This window comes from Coregonus clupeaformis, unplaced genomic scaffold (genome assembly GCF_020615455.1).
Source record: "Coregonus clupeaformis isolate EN_2021a unplaced genomic scaffold, ASM2061545v1 scaf1249, whole genome shotgun sequence".
In the NCBI taxonomy this organism is placed as follows: domain Eukaryota; kingdom Metazoa; phylum Chordata; class Actinopteri; order Salmoniformes; family Salmonidae; genus Coregonus; species Coregonus clupeaformis.
Window position 1 is genome coordinate 137,672 of NW_025534703.1, and position 18,415 is coordinate 156,086.

Below are 18,415 nucleotides of genomic sequence, written 5' to 3' on the forward strand. Positions count from 1 at the left end.
TATCTTTCCAAGGCGGCCCTGTCCACCGAGAGAGATATATGGCGAACCAGGCATTTCAAAGAGGGCGGCTGTTCGTGTGCAAAGTATATGGTTACAGTAGAGGAGAGTAGTTTCCGAATGTGGCAATGTTAAGTGTTTCTCTCCCTCTCTTCTTTAACAAGCATCAATGTTGTTGTCATTCCGCTAGGGACCTGTTTTCATCGTATTAAGTTTACAGTCAATAACCAGTACAGTGGGTGTGTTTATCCTGTGTTCCCATTTAATTAGCTACTAAATAAATAATTAAACTAATTTCTGTAATACTGAATCATAAGTAAGGCTCTGGTTTTTGCAGATGAAAGGAGGTTACGACTGTTCAGAATGATGATATGATACGAGGTTATGATTAATACGTTGCCTGTTTATAGATGTGATAGGTAAAGACCTTTTAGAGTTTAATTTGGGAGATGGTGACTCTTTAAAGAACCGCTCTTGTGGTGCCGCAGATCCCTATGAGTTCATTGTTACATTATTCATTTAAATTGAGTAACAATTAAACATAGTTAGTTGATTAGATAAATAACAGTCCTCAGGTTAATGTTAAAGTCAAGTCACTGTCCATGGTTCTGATATGAAGATGTTGAAAGGTCATGTAACCGTTTGTTACTGTATGAAGCCCTAGTTCAATTTTAGCTCACCTCATTTAAAAAATGGTATCACTTAAACATTTAATAAAATGTTTATAGCCTTACGGGTGGAAAAGTACAATAAATCCAGGGCTTTTGATATGGGGAAAAACACAACAGAACACTAACAACAAAACAAAAATGCTATTTGTAATGCAACAAAATCACTGTAGTTTCTGGTAAAGAGATGATGAGCTGTAATTGGGGGAAGATCTCTTACTAGTGCAGATGGTTGTAGAGACAGGTTCACTCTGTTCCCCATTGGTCAGTACAGTTGCAACACTAACAGTGTACTCGGTGCCAGGTTGCAGGTTTGAGAAGATTTTGTGGCAGTCGTCAGTAATGGCTGCGAGGGGGTCTGTTCCTGGGATACAGTTTGATATGAAGAAGTGCTGTGGGACATTCTCCATCCCTTCAGCCTTGGACCAGTGGAGAGTGAAGGAGGTCTCTTCCAAATGGTCTATCTTTAAATCTCTGGGTGGGACCACTGGAACAAAAATCAAGATTTGTTTAGAATAGAGAATGAGCTATTTTTGACAGAGAGTCCAAAAATGTCTCTAGGAATGAATGAATGATGTAGTCTGAATAAAAACACAAGTTAGCCTACTGTACCTGTGGATAGGGATGCTGAGACACATCTGCTTTGGCTTCCATCTTCTCCCTCTGTAGCCACGTTGAACTGGTACTTTTTACCAGGTTGGAGACTGCTTATTTCAAGATGATGCCCACCTTTCACTCTTGTTGAGCTTGTTTCACCGTCACACCCCCAGGTCACTCTGAATGACTGTGGTCCTGTCAGCCCCTGAGGAGAACCCCAGCTCAGAGACACCGAGTCTGACGTCAGCAACAGGACCTGGATGTCACCAGGAGGGGGCAGCACTGGTGAAGGAATAATGAGAGAGAAACAAACTTTATTGACAATAAAATTACATAAACAAATGTGTATTATTCATCCCAGCAGTTAAGGGACAACAATTGATATCTTACTAAATGTATCCTCTTAAATTGAGATTTAAATTAAATAATATAGCTTGGGTCAGTTTATTTTGTGTTTCCACATATACCTACCATCATCATATGAGGCCAGCATTGTGTGATGGTCGCCAACACAACTCTTAAAGTGTGAGAACAAAATATGAATCAGTCATTTCTTTAAAAACACAGAACTTGTTACTTTGCTAAATGTACAACAGATATTTTAAAATCAAGATACATCAACTGCTTTTGACATACAGGTAACTGCCAAAATAAAGGAAACCCTTGAGTAAATGATGGAACAAAGTATTTAGAAAGCAGGTGCTTCCACACAGGTGTGGTTCCTGAGTTAATTAAGTGATTAAAACATCCCATCATGCTTAGGGTCATGTATTAAAATGCCCAGGTGCCCATTATTTTGGCTACCATGGCTAGAAGAGATCTCAGTGACTTTGAAAGAGGGGTCTCAACGGAGCATAGGGGCTTTAAAGGGTGTGTGTCTGTCGCCAGATCCTATCAAGCAAACACAATGGAACACTTATAAGACCCCGGAATGCAGGACTCTCCGGGCCCGGGCGGGCGAGCCTGGATTCAACCAGGATCTCTAGGGTAGCCGCGAGTCTTGAACTGCGCCCCCCGGGCTACTATCAACAAAACACCAAATTATAGAATTTATTGTGGAAGAACTCCAATAGAGTTCCAGACAGTTGTAGAATCTATGTCAAGGTGCATTGAAGCTGTTCTGGAAGCTGGTGGGGGGCCCAACTCCCTATTAAGATACTTTATTTAGGCAGATACCTGTATAACCATTTTACATTTAAATTTTAGTCATTTAGCAGACGCTCTTATCCAAGCGACTTACAGTTAGTGAGTGCATACTTTTTCATTTTCATACATATTTCTCCACAGCGGTCCGGATTTATACGGGCACTGAAGTTCCTGAATGTTTTGCCACGGTGAAAGAAACAAGCACAATTGCACGTTTCATTGCATAAAAGTAAAAAATATATATATTGTTCGATAAAACATTGACGGTGCCGTCAAAGTTGCAACAATAAATATGCTGATAGTGTAGCTGATCAACTATTCATAGTCCTCATAACTGTAATGTAAACCCTGGTTATGATACAAGTTGAAACCCAATGCCATGTCGGTCATCTTTTAGGAAATTGTATTAGCCGGGTCATTCCTACAATGTGGTACATTTTGGACCTCATAACTTTTGGAGAAAAAAATAATAATTGAGTGTAGTATTCTATCAGAAAAAGGACATGTCTGACTTTCAGAAAAATATATTGGTCAAACTCAGGCACTTAATTTTTTTGGTGCATTTTCCAACTTGTTAGGTGCATAATCCTAACAGGGTGGAAACTAACTGGGTGGACATTTGTTGGCTAAATTAGCCATAGTTTTGTGAGTGAACAAGTTTGAGCTAGAATAATGCTGGACCCTTGAACATGATTTTAACTTCTCTATCAAACATATTTTAACATTTTGAAATGTGGTTAATTTTCATGTAGCTTTAGAACATTGTTTTCCCACCAAAGAAATGATGACAATACCTGAATGTGGGGTCATTGTAGGAAAGGGTGGTTTTCTTAAATGGAGATTTACAAACTAACAGGGTGGAAAGTGATATCATGGACACACAGAACATCTTAAATACAATAATAAAAAAATTTGAGATTATTTGACTAAAAAAAAGAAGAAAGAATAATATTTTATGTTTATTTTTGTGAATGATGATAAAAAACACCATCATCCACTGAAGAAAAGTGTTCAAAATACATACAATTTCCCTTTCAAGATCCATATGTTGGTGTTTTTAAGGACTCGGACCTTATATTTAAAGCCTTTTGGAATCCACACGTTAAACTAAATAAGAATTGATATTTCCTGGAGACAGAAAACGCATTGTAGAAATGACGCAGGCCTAGGCTGGACGCCAATTCGACCTAACCTGATACAGTTTATGTCGAATTGACGTCAAAAGTTGATTTCCTTTTGCATTTAAGTTAACCCTAACCCGTTTTCTAACTTAACCTTAATTATCCTAACTTGCTGCATAATTTATCCTAACCAACCTGCTACGAAAAGTAAAACCTGGTCATTTCTGACTAATGGTATCCCTTCTAGCCCAAACCATAGAGAATGATAGAGGCCTCTAGCGGCCAAAAGGCCACGTTAGAATGGGCAGCGCCATTGAGGGATGCCATCATATTAATGTAGTCAACTGGGTGGGACTTCCAACATCACTGGCTGAAGAAGAAAATGTACTCCTTTAAAATGGAGATAGCCTCATCGGCGCTGCCCATGCTGTCAGAGATGCTAAATAGAATAGATACAAGAGTGAGCCCTCTATCTAGCTCAATGGTTCCAACTTAAACCGAAAGTGGCTGCGTTTTTACGCGTCCATGTTGTCTGTGTTGACTGGGTGCAGCTGCGACGGGAAGTCATAGGCCATGTCTGAAATCTGTATTGCCCACTACTTACTAAAAACACTCCATTTTCGAAATGCATACCTAAAATGCCTACTAATTAAACATAAGTAAACATGTACCGCAAGTCAATTAGGCCAACAGGGCACTCATTGACATGACCACCTATCAACGTTTGAAATAAATACACTGTATAGACACGATTGTCTATTGTTTCTTTCGACATAAGCATGTATTATTTTAGGATAAATATATCAATATATCACCTTAATAGATTACATCTCAGCGTCAGATCGCCGTGTAAAAGACACCTTTCGTAGACTTCCTTGTGCGCACTCCGCCGTAGAGGGCCTAGTTGGGTATTTTATATTTTTACCTGGAAGTCATAGGCCATGTCTGAAATGTGCATTGTCCACTACTTACTAAAACTACAGTGTACTAATCGTAATACGTACTATTTAGAACGTACTGTTTAGTAAAAATGTATGCACTAAGTACACTGCATCCCCTCAGCTGATAACCATCTGTCAAACACCTGAGTCTGTAAAGACGATTATCTTAAGTGTGGAGCGAATTCTACCAAAGCCAAAATGAGTATAAAATCCTAGCATTTAAAGCACTCAATTTTCGAAATGTTACATTATTTTCGAAATTTCACATAATATAAAAAACGCGCTATTTTCGCATACCTAAAATGCCTACTAATTAAACGCAAGTATGGGTATTCGGACACGGACACAGTAAAAATGTACCGCAAGTCAATTAGGCCTACAGGGCACTCAACGACATGACCACCTATCAAAGTTTGAAAGAAATACACTTTATACGCACGATTGCCTATTGTTTCTTTCAACATCAGCATGTATTATTTTAGGATCAATATATCACCTTAATAGATTACATGTCAGCGTCAGATCGCTGTGTAAAAGACAACACCTTTCGTAGACTTCCTTGTGCGCACTCCGCGGTAGAGGGCCTAGTTGGGTATTTGATATTTTTACCTGCCATTTATTAGAAAGAGAAGTTAAAAATCGGGCATTATTATGTTCACGTTTCGTTGGGATAAATAACAATGCACTCCTAAAGAATCTTACACCTGACTTATTTAATAAAAATATGAACCTACCATTTCCCCTGCTGTCATGAAGCCTCGGGGGAAGCCACGTAAAAGAGTTGTCGAATTGACTTTCCTCTTCTTCTTTGGTATTATGGCATTCGCAACAATTGTATCTGCATTCCGCCACCTACTGTACAGGTAGATAATAAGGATCCTTGCAGTGCTTCTGCTGTTAAGTCTTGAAGGCCCAAAAACGTATCGGATGCAGATAATGCTGTCCAGCTTCTTGGACACTTGTGCAGTACAATGAATAACTGTGGCTATAAATACTACAAAATGCACCTTCTTCACAATAAGTGTATCCAGATCACTTGGTTGATGTATAACATGTGCAACTGGTTGTGGTGGATCCACCGCCATATCTTCTTCAGAACTGTGGCCTCTTTCCCCTTCAACGTTCTTCACCGGCTCCACATAGGAGATGTGCTTGATAGCTCAACCTCTTTCACCCTAACAGGGCACTCAGGGAATTCGGAAATTTGATCCCCACCACAGTTTCAACATTTTACATTCAGACTCTTCAATAACATATTCCTTCCATCTGTAAACATTTGAAACATGGCCACACTTTATACACTTCTTGCATTGCAAATGGTTTTGCACGAACGCTCTTAAGGCGTATCTTATATATATCCAAACTTCACATAGGGTGGTAAATTCTCAAACATCAATAGTACAGATAAACTTTGCTCATTTCCCCCATTCTTCATACGGGCCAAGCGACGTGCATTAACTACTCCTGGATTTTTAGCCCAAGATATTGTTTATCAATGTCCAACGGGACGCCGGAAATAGCACATTTTACCAGTGACATGCTCTGAAAATCAAAGCTTTTCACCTCATGTGTCAATCATTTCTCGAGCCACAATGCACACTCCTTTTGCTGTTTAGATAGACACGATATCAACACCATACCACTCCTGGTTACTATGATATCAACACCATACCACTCCTGGTTACTATGATATCAACACCATACCACTCCTGGTTACTTTGACTGCATCCACTTTTCCCAAAGCCTTCTTCACCATCCTCATGACTTCAAAAGGGTTTCCCAAATAAACATCTTCATCCAAAAAACATCCTCCAACAAGGAACTATTCATCAGACTCATTTCCCACAACAATTGTAACCCTTTTTGTTTCATTCTTGGACTTCACTGTTGTCCACTCATCTTTCTCGCTAACTGTCCTCGACGTGCTTTCAGCTTCAAACGACACATCTGCTTCCATCATCTCACGGTCCTACCACACCCTGCAGCTGAACACTCCTGTTATGGGTGGAAGATGGCACATTGATGCCATCTGTTGGTAAATGTTCATTACTGCAACTCCAGTGTTTTACCGGTGTACTTGAGATACCCGGATGTATTGCAATATACTGAACAAGACTGGTTACTCGCATCAAGGCCTCTGCCTCGTTATTTAACATTCAAACATGGTGTCAGAGTCGGATAACTAACCATGCTTTCCGCAAATTAGAGTCACCTGTTCTGGTTTTAAAAAGCTTAGTTGAGTAAAACTTCTCCGGAATTGTCCTTAGCTAGATTGAGTTTGCTAGTTAGCTTCAGTGTTGTTAGCACCGTTAGACATGGCAGCGAACATTTTCCCCTCCCGCCGTTATGAAGCTCAGCGGAGATTGGAGCACAAACTGGGATACGTTTAGAGGTGAATGGGAGGACTATGCACTAGCAACGGGACTTCGGGAAAAGGACGATGAGGTAGTGGCTGCCACTTTGAGGACTATAATGGGAGCAGAATGCCGACACGTATACAAACACAACCTGAACCTAACAGCAGCTCAGCAAGGTAACGCTACAGCTATTCTTGATGCTCTCGAACTTTACTTTAAGCCAGCAAAGAACGTTATCTACGAGCGTTATGTCTTCGGTTGTTGCAAACAGGAGGACGGGGAGTCCATTGACAGCTTTGTCACTAAGCTAAGGGAAAAGGCAGCTACATGTGACTATGGTGCTTTAAGAGATGAACTGATCAGAGATAAGATAGTGCTTGGCATAACTGATGAGGGCACCCGCAGACGTTTGCTGAGAGAACGTGACCTGACACTAGTCTTGGCAGTGGAGACATGCCGTGCAGCAGAGCTTACGGATATACAGATAAGGTCCATGGAGCTAGAAAGGCAACATATGGACAATGTCAATGCTACATTCAGGCAGCCAATAAAAGAAATTCCCTTTGCCACAGCTAATGCTAATACTACAGCCAACTCTGCAGTAGACAACCCCAATGCATGCCAATATTGTGGCATTTCTCATGGACGAGGAAAAGAACACTGCCCAGCCTATGGAAAAATATGCAAATCCTGTGGTACAGCTAATCACTTCGCAAGGGCCTGCATGAAAAGCAAGAGAAAGGAGGGTAAAGTGCACTCCATTGAAATAAACACAGATGAAGGGAACAACAGCACAGAGGATGTATATGCTAGCGAGTGCATAGGGGCGGTAAGGGCAAAAGGGAAAAAAATGGTTTGTCACTCTGCTACTTAATAATAAACCACAGCAATGCCAGCTAGATTCAGGGGCCACATGTAACGTTATGAGCCTTAAAGATAAAAAGGAGGCTCGCGCCAGAGACAAACTCACACAGAGTAGCACCAAGCTGAAACTGTATTCAGGCCAGTTCATGACCTCTTTAGGCCTGTTTGTGACAGAGTGTGTTTTACGTGGCCAGAAACATACTCTTGAGTTTGAAATAGTTGAGGCTAGTCAACAGCCATTACTGTCAGGTTCTACATGCGAGCGCCTTGGGCTTATTAACTTCACCATCCCAGCTGATCTTAACATTATAGACAAAGTCCAGGCTGGGCCCCTGAGCAAGGAGACTCTCCTAAGCAAGTACCATGATGTCTTCAACGCACCGGTCGAGTCAGTTCCGGCGAAGTCCACTTTGGAGTTGGATGCAGCAATCCAGCCTGTCCAGTGTGCACCTCGCAATGTACCAGTGGCCATGAAAGCAGCTACGAAGGCTCAGCTTGACAAATACGAAGCAGATGGCCACATCATATCCGTCACCGAGCCTACAGACTGGATAAGTAATATGGTTATCGTCAAGAAACCAGACAAGCTACGGATATGCATAGATCCTAAACACCTCAACCGGGCTCTGAGACGTTCACATTACATTATGCCCACGTTGGAGGATGTTCTTTACAAGCTCCCAAAGGCCAGAGTCTTCACGCTCGTGGACGCCAGTGATGCCTTCCTGCAGTGCAAGCTTGACGAGCCCAGCAGCTACATGACCACCTTTTGGACACCCTGGGGCAGGAAGAGGTGGTTGAAGCTCCCGTTTGGTGTCTCCGTGGCTCCAGAGGTGTATCAGCGGAAACAGCACGAGCTGTTGATGGGACTCAGCGGCGTGGAACCCATAGCAGATGACATCCTCGTAGTGGGCTGTGGGGACAGTGATGAGAGGCAGAATGTGACCATGACGCCAAGCTGCTGGCCCTGATGGTCAGATGCAGACAGGTCAAGCTAAGGCTAAGCATAAAAAGCTTCAGTTTAAAGTGCCAGAGGTTCGCTTTCATGGGCACATCTTGTCCTCCACCGGATTGAAGGCGGATCCAGAAAAAGTGAAGGCTGTCTTGGATATGCCCCACCCATCTGACGTGAAGGCAGTGCAGCGCTTCGTTGGATTCGTCACCTACCTGGCCAAGTTCCTACCGCGGCTCTCTGAAGTGTGTGAACCACTAAGGAGGCTCATGGACAAGGACACCATCTGGCATTGGCTCCCAAAACATGACACAGCGGTGAGGGAAATAAAACAACTGGTCACCCAGACACCTGTACTGCGATACTACGATGTGTCAAAACCTGTCATGATTCAGAGTGACTCAAGCCAGTATGGACTGGGCTGTTGCCTCATGCAAGAGGGCCAGCCTGTGGCATTCGCCTCTAGGGCACTCACTCCAACAGAGCAGAACTATGCCCAGATAGAGAAGGAGTGCCTCAGTATTGTATTTGCATGCCAACGCTTCCACCACTACCTGTACGGGCGTGGCAATATTACCGCAGAGACAGATCACAAGCCCCTTATTGCTATATTCAGCAAGCCTCTCCCGAATGCCCCGAAACGACTGCAGAGCATGCTACTGGCCCTACAAAACTACAACCTCAAGGTGGTGTATAAGCCAGGGCCAGAGATGTATGTGAGTGACACGCTTAGCAGGGCTACTGCATCAGGCACTCACACACGCTCCATGCATGAACAACACGCAGTGTGCAGCTTACAAACAGAGCAAGTGGATGTTGAACACATCAACCAGGCTGACTACCTCAATGTTACGGACCAGCGCCTTATACAAATCAGACAGCACACAGACAGGGACGAGCAACTCCAGGCATTGAGGTCTGTGATTCTGATGGGCTGGCCCGACTGCAAGGAAGAAACTGCTTTAGCCACCAGAGAATATTGGCCAGTCAAAGAAGAGCTCAGTGTTCAAAACGGAGTAATATTCAAGGGTCAGAGAGTCGTTATTCCCGGTCTCTGCGCCCTGAGATGTTGGCGCGCGTGCACTCAAGTCACATAGGAGGTGAGGCCTGTTACAGACAAGCACGTGACACACTGTATTGGCCAGGAATGCAGAGTGAAATCAAAGACTATGTCAGTAAATGCACAATCTGCAATGAATATGCCATTGAGCAACAGAGAGAGACGATGATGTCCCACGAGCTACCAATGCGCCCCTGGCAGATAGTAAGTCTAGATCTCTTCCAGCACAGTGGCAAAAACTTTCTGCTGGTAGTTGATCATTACTCAGACTTCTGGGAGATTGACCTCCTCCCCGACCTCTCAGCAGAGACAACGATCAAACGCTGCAAGGCTCAGTTTGCCCGCTATGGCCAGCCAGATAGGGTAATTTCAGATAATGGACCCCAATTCTCCGGATGTGAGTTCTGAAAATTTGCTGCAGAATGGGAATTCGAGCACGTCACTTCATCACCACGACACCCAAAAGCTAATGGGAAGGCTGAGTCGGCAGTCAAAATTGCAAAGAACCTCTGCAAAAAGCTCTGCGAGAGGGCAAAGATGCCTGGAAAGCAATCCTGCAATGGCGCAATACCCCGACAGAAGGCATGGATAGCAGCCCGGCCCAGCGCCTCATGGCACGGCGTTTAAAAGCAGCTCTGCCATTAGCAAGCACTCTCCTGGAGCCATGTGTGGTGACAGACGTGCTGGTGAAGCTACGTCACAGAAGACAGGTCTCCAAGTTCATCTACGACAAATCAGCAAAAGACTTACCTGAGCTCAGGGTGGGTGAAACGGTGCGAATGAAGCCACTACCAGGGGACCGGACGGGCCTCTGGAGACTCGGATCCGGTGTACAGAAAGTGGCACCACGCTCCTACTTGGTCGAAGTGAATGGATCACTGTACCGTCGTAACAGGGTTGACCTTCGGATTGCTGAGCCAGCATCTACTCAGAACTCGGATGGTCATAGGGGTCGCATGACAAAAGACGGAACCCCAGCAAGTCACATGGGGCCTGAGGCACTGGGCGCAGAGCCAGGGGATCACAGGTCGGCCACTCCCTCGCCCATCAATACTCCCCTTAGACAGTCAGGTGACACACCTGTGCGGGAGCCCGCAGTCCACGCAGACAAGCCCCCTGTCTTTTCACGCTGCGGGCGTCTGTCCCAGCCACCAAAAATACTTAATTTGTAGGTTTCCCATTAGGGATTGTTGACAGACAGAGATAAAAGTGAAGAGACTATCAAAATGTGTTAAGTGGTTAATAAAAAAATAAAAAAAATAAAAAATACTTAACTGTTCATGTTGGAAATTACTACTAGGTTTGTTTTGTTAGTGAATTGACAGCTCCTGTCCTATTTTATAAAAGGGAAGATGTTATGGGTGGAAGATGGCACATTGATGCCATCTGTTGGTAAATGTTCATTACTGCAACTCCAGTGTTTTACCGGTGTACTTGAGATACCCGGATGTATTGCAATATACTGAACAAGACTGGTTACTCGCATCAATGCCTCTGCCTCGTTATTTAACATTCAAACAACTCCCCCCGTAAAAATACAACAGGTCTACGGTTTCTAAGAGACAGAGGATTTAGCTTCGTGTTGTCAAACATTGATAGTGTAAAATTAATTTAAAACATCTAGAAAAAACAACACATCTGATAAATCTTGGCATTGGCATACGCCGCAAACTCTATTTTAACTATTTATTCTCCATACAAATATTTGATCAAGTTGAAATGTCTTCAACTCTTGGTTAAATGGTGTTGACATACAAACATACAAACGAACATAGACCAGAAAAGATCCAGTATTCTTATTAGCTTTTAGTCATCCCTGTGACAGTTGTAATCACTCCTTTGATCCTCTAGGTGGAAGCAGGGGTCTTTGTGGATCTGATGGTCCTAAATGTTGTCAGAAAGCAGACATGATAAGAGTGAAGGAGCTCATGGATGATTTCAAAGCGGTACAGAGTCCCAATATTCATTAAATTCAATGTGTTTATGATATGAAGAGATTGGTCACAGATATTAAATTACAGAATTAATTCTCTCAACCCACTTTTTTCTACACTTTTCTCCCTCTCTCTTTCATCTCTCTCTCTCCCTCTCTCCTTTTACTTTCCATTCCCTCTCTGTGTTCATACTTATTGTAGTTTATTTGGGAACAATCCCCATAATTAGAAATAATGTTCATTCAATGAGTTGTATTTATTTTTTATGTCTTCATTTATTTTCCTATAAACAATTGTTATTTTAAAAAGTACTTAATGATAAATCGTGTACATCTTTGTTTGTGTAATGTTTAGCAGATGAATCGAGATATGTTGCATGTTTCTGTAATAAAAGAATGCTGAGATTTTAAAAATAAATCAGAAGTCATTCTTTACATGTTCTTTGACAAAGATGCAATACACTTTTCTCTCCCATACTGTATAGTTGTGTCATTGTGTTTATGTGAATGAGTCCTTGCAGCAATAATCAGTATATTCAAACATGTCAGTGATTGCAGTGCTATAATACTGCAGATAGTATTCATACCCCTTGACTTATTCCACGTGTTGTTGTATTACAGCCTGAATTCAAAATGGATTCAATTGGGGGGGTTTTCTCACCCATCTACACACAAAACCCCATAATGACAAAGTGAAAACATGTTTTTAGAAATGTTTGCAAATGTATTGAAAATGAAACACAGAAATATCTCATTTACATAAGTATTAACACCCCTGAGTCAATACATGTTAGAGTCACCTTTAGCAGGGATTACAACTGTAAGTATTTCTGGGTAAGTCACCAAGAGCTTTGCACACCTGCATTGTACAATATTTGCACATTATTAAAAAAAAAAAAAAGTATTCAAGTGCTGTCAAGTTGCTTGTTGATAATTGCTGGGCAGCCATTTGAGTCTTGCCATAGATTTTCAAGCCAATTTAAGCCAAAACTGTAACTAGGCCACTCGGGAACATTCAGTGGCATCTTGGTAAACAATTACAGTGTATTTGACCTTGGGTTTTAGGTTATTGTCCTGCTGAAAGGGGCATTTGTCTACTAGTGTCACGCCCTGGCTCTGGGGACTCTTAAATGTTGAGCCAGGGTGTGGATTTTCCTATGTTTAGTTGTTCCATGTTTTCATTCTAGATCGTTTAGATCTATGTTGGCCAGGGTGGTTCCCAATCAGAGGTAGCTGTAGCTCGTTGTCTCTGATTGGGTACCATACTTAGGCAGCCTGTTTTCACTAGTCATTGTGGGATCTTGTTCCGGAAGGTTTGTGTTAACCTAGGACTTCACGTTTCATTTGTTGTTTGGTTCTTGGTGTGTACACAATAAAGTATGTACGCCTATCACGCTGCGCCTTGGTCCGCATCTGTCAGCGATCGTGACAACTAGTGTCTGTTGGATAGCAGACAACCAGGTTTTCTTCTAGGATAAAGCTGTATTCCATTTATTTTTATCCTAAAAATCTCTGTACTTCTTTGCCGATGACAAGGATACCCATAACATGATGCAGCTACCACCATACTTGAAAATATGAAGAGTGGTATACAGTTATGTGTTGTGTTGGATTTGCCACAAACATAACACCTTGTATTTAGGACATACATTTCATTTCTTAGCCACATTTTTAGCAGTTTTACTTTAGTGCCTTATTGCAAACAGAAAGGGATACCTAGTCAGTTGTACAACTGAATGCATTCAACTGAAATGTGTCTTCCGCATTTAACCCAACCCCTCTGAATGCGGCAACTGAGTTAGGAAGGAAGCCTGTATCTTTGTAGTGACTGGGTGTATTGATACACTATCCAAAGTGTAATTAATAACTTCACCATGCTCAAAGGGATATTCAATATCTGCTTCTTTTTTTTTACCCTTCTACCAATAGGTGTCCTTCTTTGTGAGGAATTGGAAAACTTCCCTTTTCTATGTGCTTACATCAGTGTTTTAAATTCACTGCTCGGCTGAGGGACCTTACAGATAATTGTATGTGTGAGGTACAGAGATGACAAAACACTATTAGTCATGTTAACACTATTATTGCACACAGAGTTAGTCCGTGCAAATTATTATGTGACTTGTTAAGCACATTTTTACTCCTGAACATATTTAGGCTTTACATAACAAAGGGGTTGAATACTTCAGCTTTTCATTTAATTAATTTTAAAACATTTCTGAAAACATAATTACACTTTGACATAATGGGGTATTTTGTGTAGGCCAGTGACCCAAAATCTGAATTTAATCCATTTTAAATTTAGGCTGTGACACAACAAAATGTGGAAACATCAGTTGGTGTGAATACTTTCTGCAGGCACTGTATGTAGTGTTTGACAGTGTACAACTACATTCACAATTTTAATTGGCTGATGCGGATTTTGAGACAGAGGCAAAAAGTTTAATGTTTGTTAAAAGGGATCCCTGTTACCATATTTATTTACATTTATTGTTTTATGTTACACATTTACTTATGAGCAATTCTAATATCTTAGTGAATATTAAGGCGTTATAAATGTTTTACAGGGCATTATATGTGTATGCGTCATAGAAATTGTTACTGGATATTTAACTTGTGTTGCAGAAGATGTCTTCAAATTTAACCAAACAGAAATTACCATATCAAATCTGATCTCATAAATTACCATATATCTGATCTCCTACAGTACAATATCATATCTGAGCTAATAAATTACCATATCATATCTAATAAATTATATGTGATCTGATCTCATACAGTATCATATCTGATCTGATCTCATATCATATCATAACATATCTGAACAGATCCCCTAATGATGTACCCAGGAAGGTTGTGGGTGGTGGAGAACAGATCCCCTAATGATGTACCCAGGAAGGTTGTGGGTGGTGAGGAACAGATCCCCTAATGATGTACCCAGATAGGTTGTGGGTGGTGGAGAACAGATCCCCTAATGCTGCATTCAAAACACCTGGGAACTCAGAAATCTCAGACTTCAGTATGTTCAAGACACCTGTTAAGGTGTAGATGTGTAGAAGTTATGTTGAATATAATAATAACCTTACATTTATCAATCTAACTCCATTATTATGTGAACGCTATAGGTCCATAATGGTATCCAGTGGGTATAGCTAAGGTTGGAGCCTTAGAAGATGCACATGTTTAGGTTTTAAGTTCAAGTTCCAGAATACTGCACAGAAGTTCTAAATGTGAATATTTCATCCAACAGGAGTATTGTGTCGCTAGTTGGGCAGAGTTTGCTCTTTTGGGACTATCCCATCGGTTCCTTTGTATTGGGTAAGCTAAGTAAAAAGATAAAACAACGAACATTACCAGAGAGAGGTCAAAGACAAAACTGATCCTAGATCAGCACTCTTACTCTGGGATGCTTTGTGAATACGGGCTCTGGTCACATGTCCATGGATGACACAATCCTTCTAGTGGTCAATTCTGGTACTGCTATAACTTTTACTGATAACGACTGTTTTCATCTATTAACTAAAGTGTTTTTACTGTGCTACGTCAACTAATAACTGACACCATTTAGAAGGAAAACATTGGAGTTACTATTCATACATTACAACACTTAGTATTACAGTATACCTGACAAGTAAATGACATACCTGGATCACAGTATGTCGATGTATTTAATCAGTAGAATGAACACATGGTACATATGGAACAGAATGGAAGCAAAAATAGAAAACTACTGCATTTGAAATGGATTGATATATGGAGGACTAAAAGTGCCACAATTAAATAAATAAATACACCATTAAATAATTACTTAAATGTGTCATTAATTAATTAAAATTAGAATTAAATACATAAATGTGTTATTAAATGTGTCATTAATTAATTCAAATACCGATTCATTTTTATGTAAAAATACATATATAATTATTTCACTATTTACATTTACATTTCATGATCCTGCATTGCAGTGATTCATGAATTACTTAAAACTGTCAAACTGACCCATCAAAGTCAGTGGGCGGGGCTAACAGCCGAATCTAGTCTGATCCATTGCTTTGGTCTGAAGTAGAGTAGGCCAACCTGGATAGAGACAATGGAGGATCTCCGTGAACTTTCCAGGGAGTTGGTTAGAGACATTTTAAACTTAGCAGAGGATGTAGAAGCAGGACCTGCTGACCCAGAGCATGTAGCTAGTAAAGCAGAGGAACTTATTGAAGTTGTTGGAGTCATTTCCGCACTTTCCGACGAAGATATCGACCACAGAGTGATTGCAAATCTAGAAGAAGTTGTCCACCGCTTCTCTGGTACCAGGGCACTTCAGGCCCAACACACACAGGGACCGGGCGTTTGGCGTTTGACGTTTGACATACCGAGTGCAGTTCTGGAGCATCAACTTCTTTGTGGAGTTCCCGCAGTTCAAATTGCAGCGATGTTCGGTGTGTCAAAGAGGACCATCAGGAGGCGCATGCAACAATACAGTTTAAAGGTATTTACACTAAATTAATGAGTTTTCTGTTTATGAATTGCTGCTCTCATACACTCGGAAAGAATATGACGTTTAAGGTAACATTACTTGATGTTGTGTTTTTCTTGTTTGTACAGAAAGACAGATCTCTATTCAGCTGTGAATGATGAGGAGTTAGACCGTATTGTAAGTGAAATTCACAGAAGTCATCCAAACACCGGCTACAAGCTAATGCGTGGTCACCTGAATGCAAGAGGTGTGCATGTTCCAAGTGAGTAGATAATAATATGGGCATTATTTAAATGTATTTTTAATTTGGAGCTCTGCCCCTTTGAAAGGTGAAGGAAGCCCGCTTATGAGAAAGACATCGCCTCTGAGATGTAGAATGTGTAGAAGAAATGTGAAGAGAAACACACATTTCAGGACGGCTGACTTGTATCATCAGGGATAGACATGTCCTGTGATTTTTAGCCTCCTGTTTAATAGAGGTGGAACAATATCTGACAGTAATATTCTCAGCTGTCCGGATGTGCCCCCTGCTGTAAAGGGTATAATATAATCATAGAAAAGCAAAATATCATAGGAGGCAAAAAATCTCAGGTCATCTCTGTTCGAGCATGTGGTATCTATCTATCTATCTATCTATCTATCTATCTATCTATCTATCTATCTATCTATCTATCTATCTATCTATCTATCTATCTATCTATCTATCTATCTATCTATCTATCTATCTATCTATATATGTGTGTATATATGTATATGTGTATATATATGTATATGTGTATATATATGTATATATATGTGTGTATGTATATATATATATAAATATATGTATGTATGTATGTATATGTATGTATATATATGTATGTATATGTATGTATATATATAAATATATATATGTATGTATGTATATATGTATGTATATGTATGTATGTATGTATGTGTATATATATATGTATATGTATATATAATTTTTATATATGTGTATATATATGTGTATGTATATATATATATATATGATATATATATATGTATGTATATGTACAATATCTGACAGTAAAGTACATTTTTGAAGCTGTGGTGGTTCTGTAATAGTTGACTGTTTTACACACATTATTTATTTTATTATGACACCACTATATCCTCAAAATAAGTAGCCAGTGAGTGTGTGGTTATTCATTTTACATTCCTCCCCTCAGTCTCAAGACTGCAAGAGTCTTTACGCAGAGTCAATGCAGGAGGGAGTCTACATGAGACGTCTGAGGCTGCGTGTATTAAGGCGACTGGCAGTATTTTGTTCCTGGCCCAAACTCTTTGTGGCATATAGATGGCCACCATGCTTATCAGGTCAGTGATATTAGCAGATAAACAATGCATCTTTCTATATGTTTCATTACAATTGTTATACAATAAAGTTATATTTTTTCATGTGTTTGCAACAGGTGGAGATTTGTTGTCCACGGTGGGGTGGATGGATTCAGTCGTTTAGTGGTCTACCTGACTGTGGCCGGCAATAATAGAGCTCATACGGTCTTACAGAGCTTTATCGCCGCTGTTGAGCAGTATGGGCTGCCATCAAGGGTACGGTCTGACAAAGGGGGAGAATGCAGATGTAGCAGAATTCATGATCAGAAGCAGAGGTACCGACAGGAATTCACACATCACAGGCAGAAGTGTCCACAATCAGCGGTAAAGAAATATGTTTGGCAACTAGGCTCACACAACTAACATACTAGTTGAATGTACTTTAGCATATGTCATAAATTAACAATTTCTCAATTTTATCCTAAACACAGAATAGAGAGGATGTGGAGAGATGTTTATGAACATGCCCTGGACCTCTTCTATCAGATCTTTACTTCATTGGAAGATCAGGAGACACTGAATCCAGACAATGAAGTCCATCTTTTCGCTCTGCACGGATTTTCCTTCCACTGGTTCAGCAAAGCCTCGACTCTTTTCGAGATGCTTGGAACTTCCACGGTCTTAGAACTGAAAGGAATCAGTCACCACAGCAACTCTGGAGAAGTTACAGAGAGCAAGGCCCTGAGGAGGATCCTACTGAGGTTAACAATGAACTTTAAACACTTTCTTAAAATTGTTTCCCCAAAGGAATTATGGGAGAAAAAAATGGTGCTAAATGTGATACTTTAAATGAAACATTTACTATAGATTATTGTCTCTTTAAAATCTCCCGAGCTTTTAAAGATCAACCTGTGAGCTGTAGTTTCTACAGTGCATACTATGCAAAGCTGTATTATTTAAAAAACTGAATAAGTAGCATTTCATTTCTCACTGCCTTGGTGACCAAAAATAA

The 18,415-nt window shown here is 40.7% G+C and overlaps 1 protein-coding gene across 1 annotated transcript in view; it reads right to left on the reverse strand.

The window, feature by feature from the left end:
- Positions 1-1,755, reverse strand: part of LOC121554703 (fibronectin-like) — a 34,205-nt gene extending 32,450 nt beyond the window's left edge. Inside the window, exons 1-3 of the mRNA XM_045217839.1 lie at positions 1,734-1,755; positions 1,395-1,544; positions 960-1,152 (exon numbers count right to left, since the gene is read on the reverse strand). Of these exons, the coding sequence (XP_045073774.1) occupies positions 960-1,152; positions 1,395-1,544; positions 1,734-1,755 (365 nt within the window). The remainder of the gene's footprint in view (positions 1-959; positions 1,153-1,394; positions 1,545-1,733) is intronic.
- Between the last annotated feature and the right edge of the window lie 16,660 nt (positions 1,756-18,415).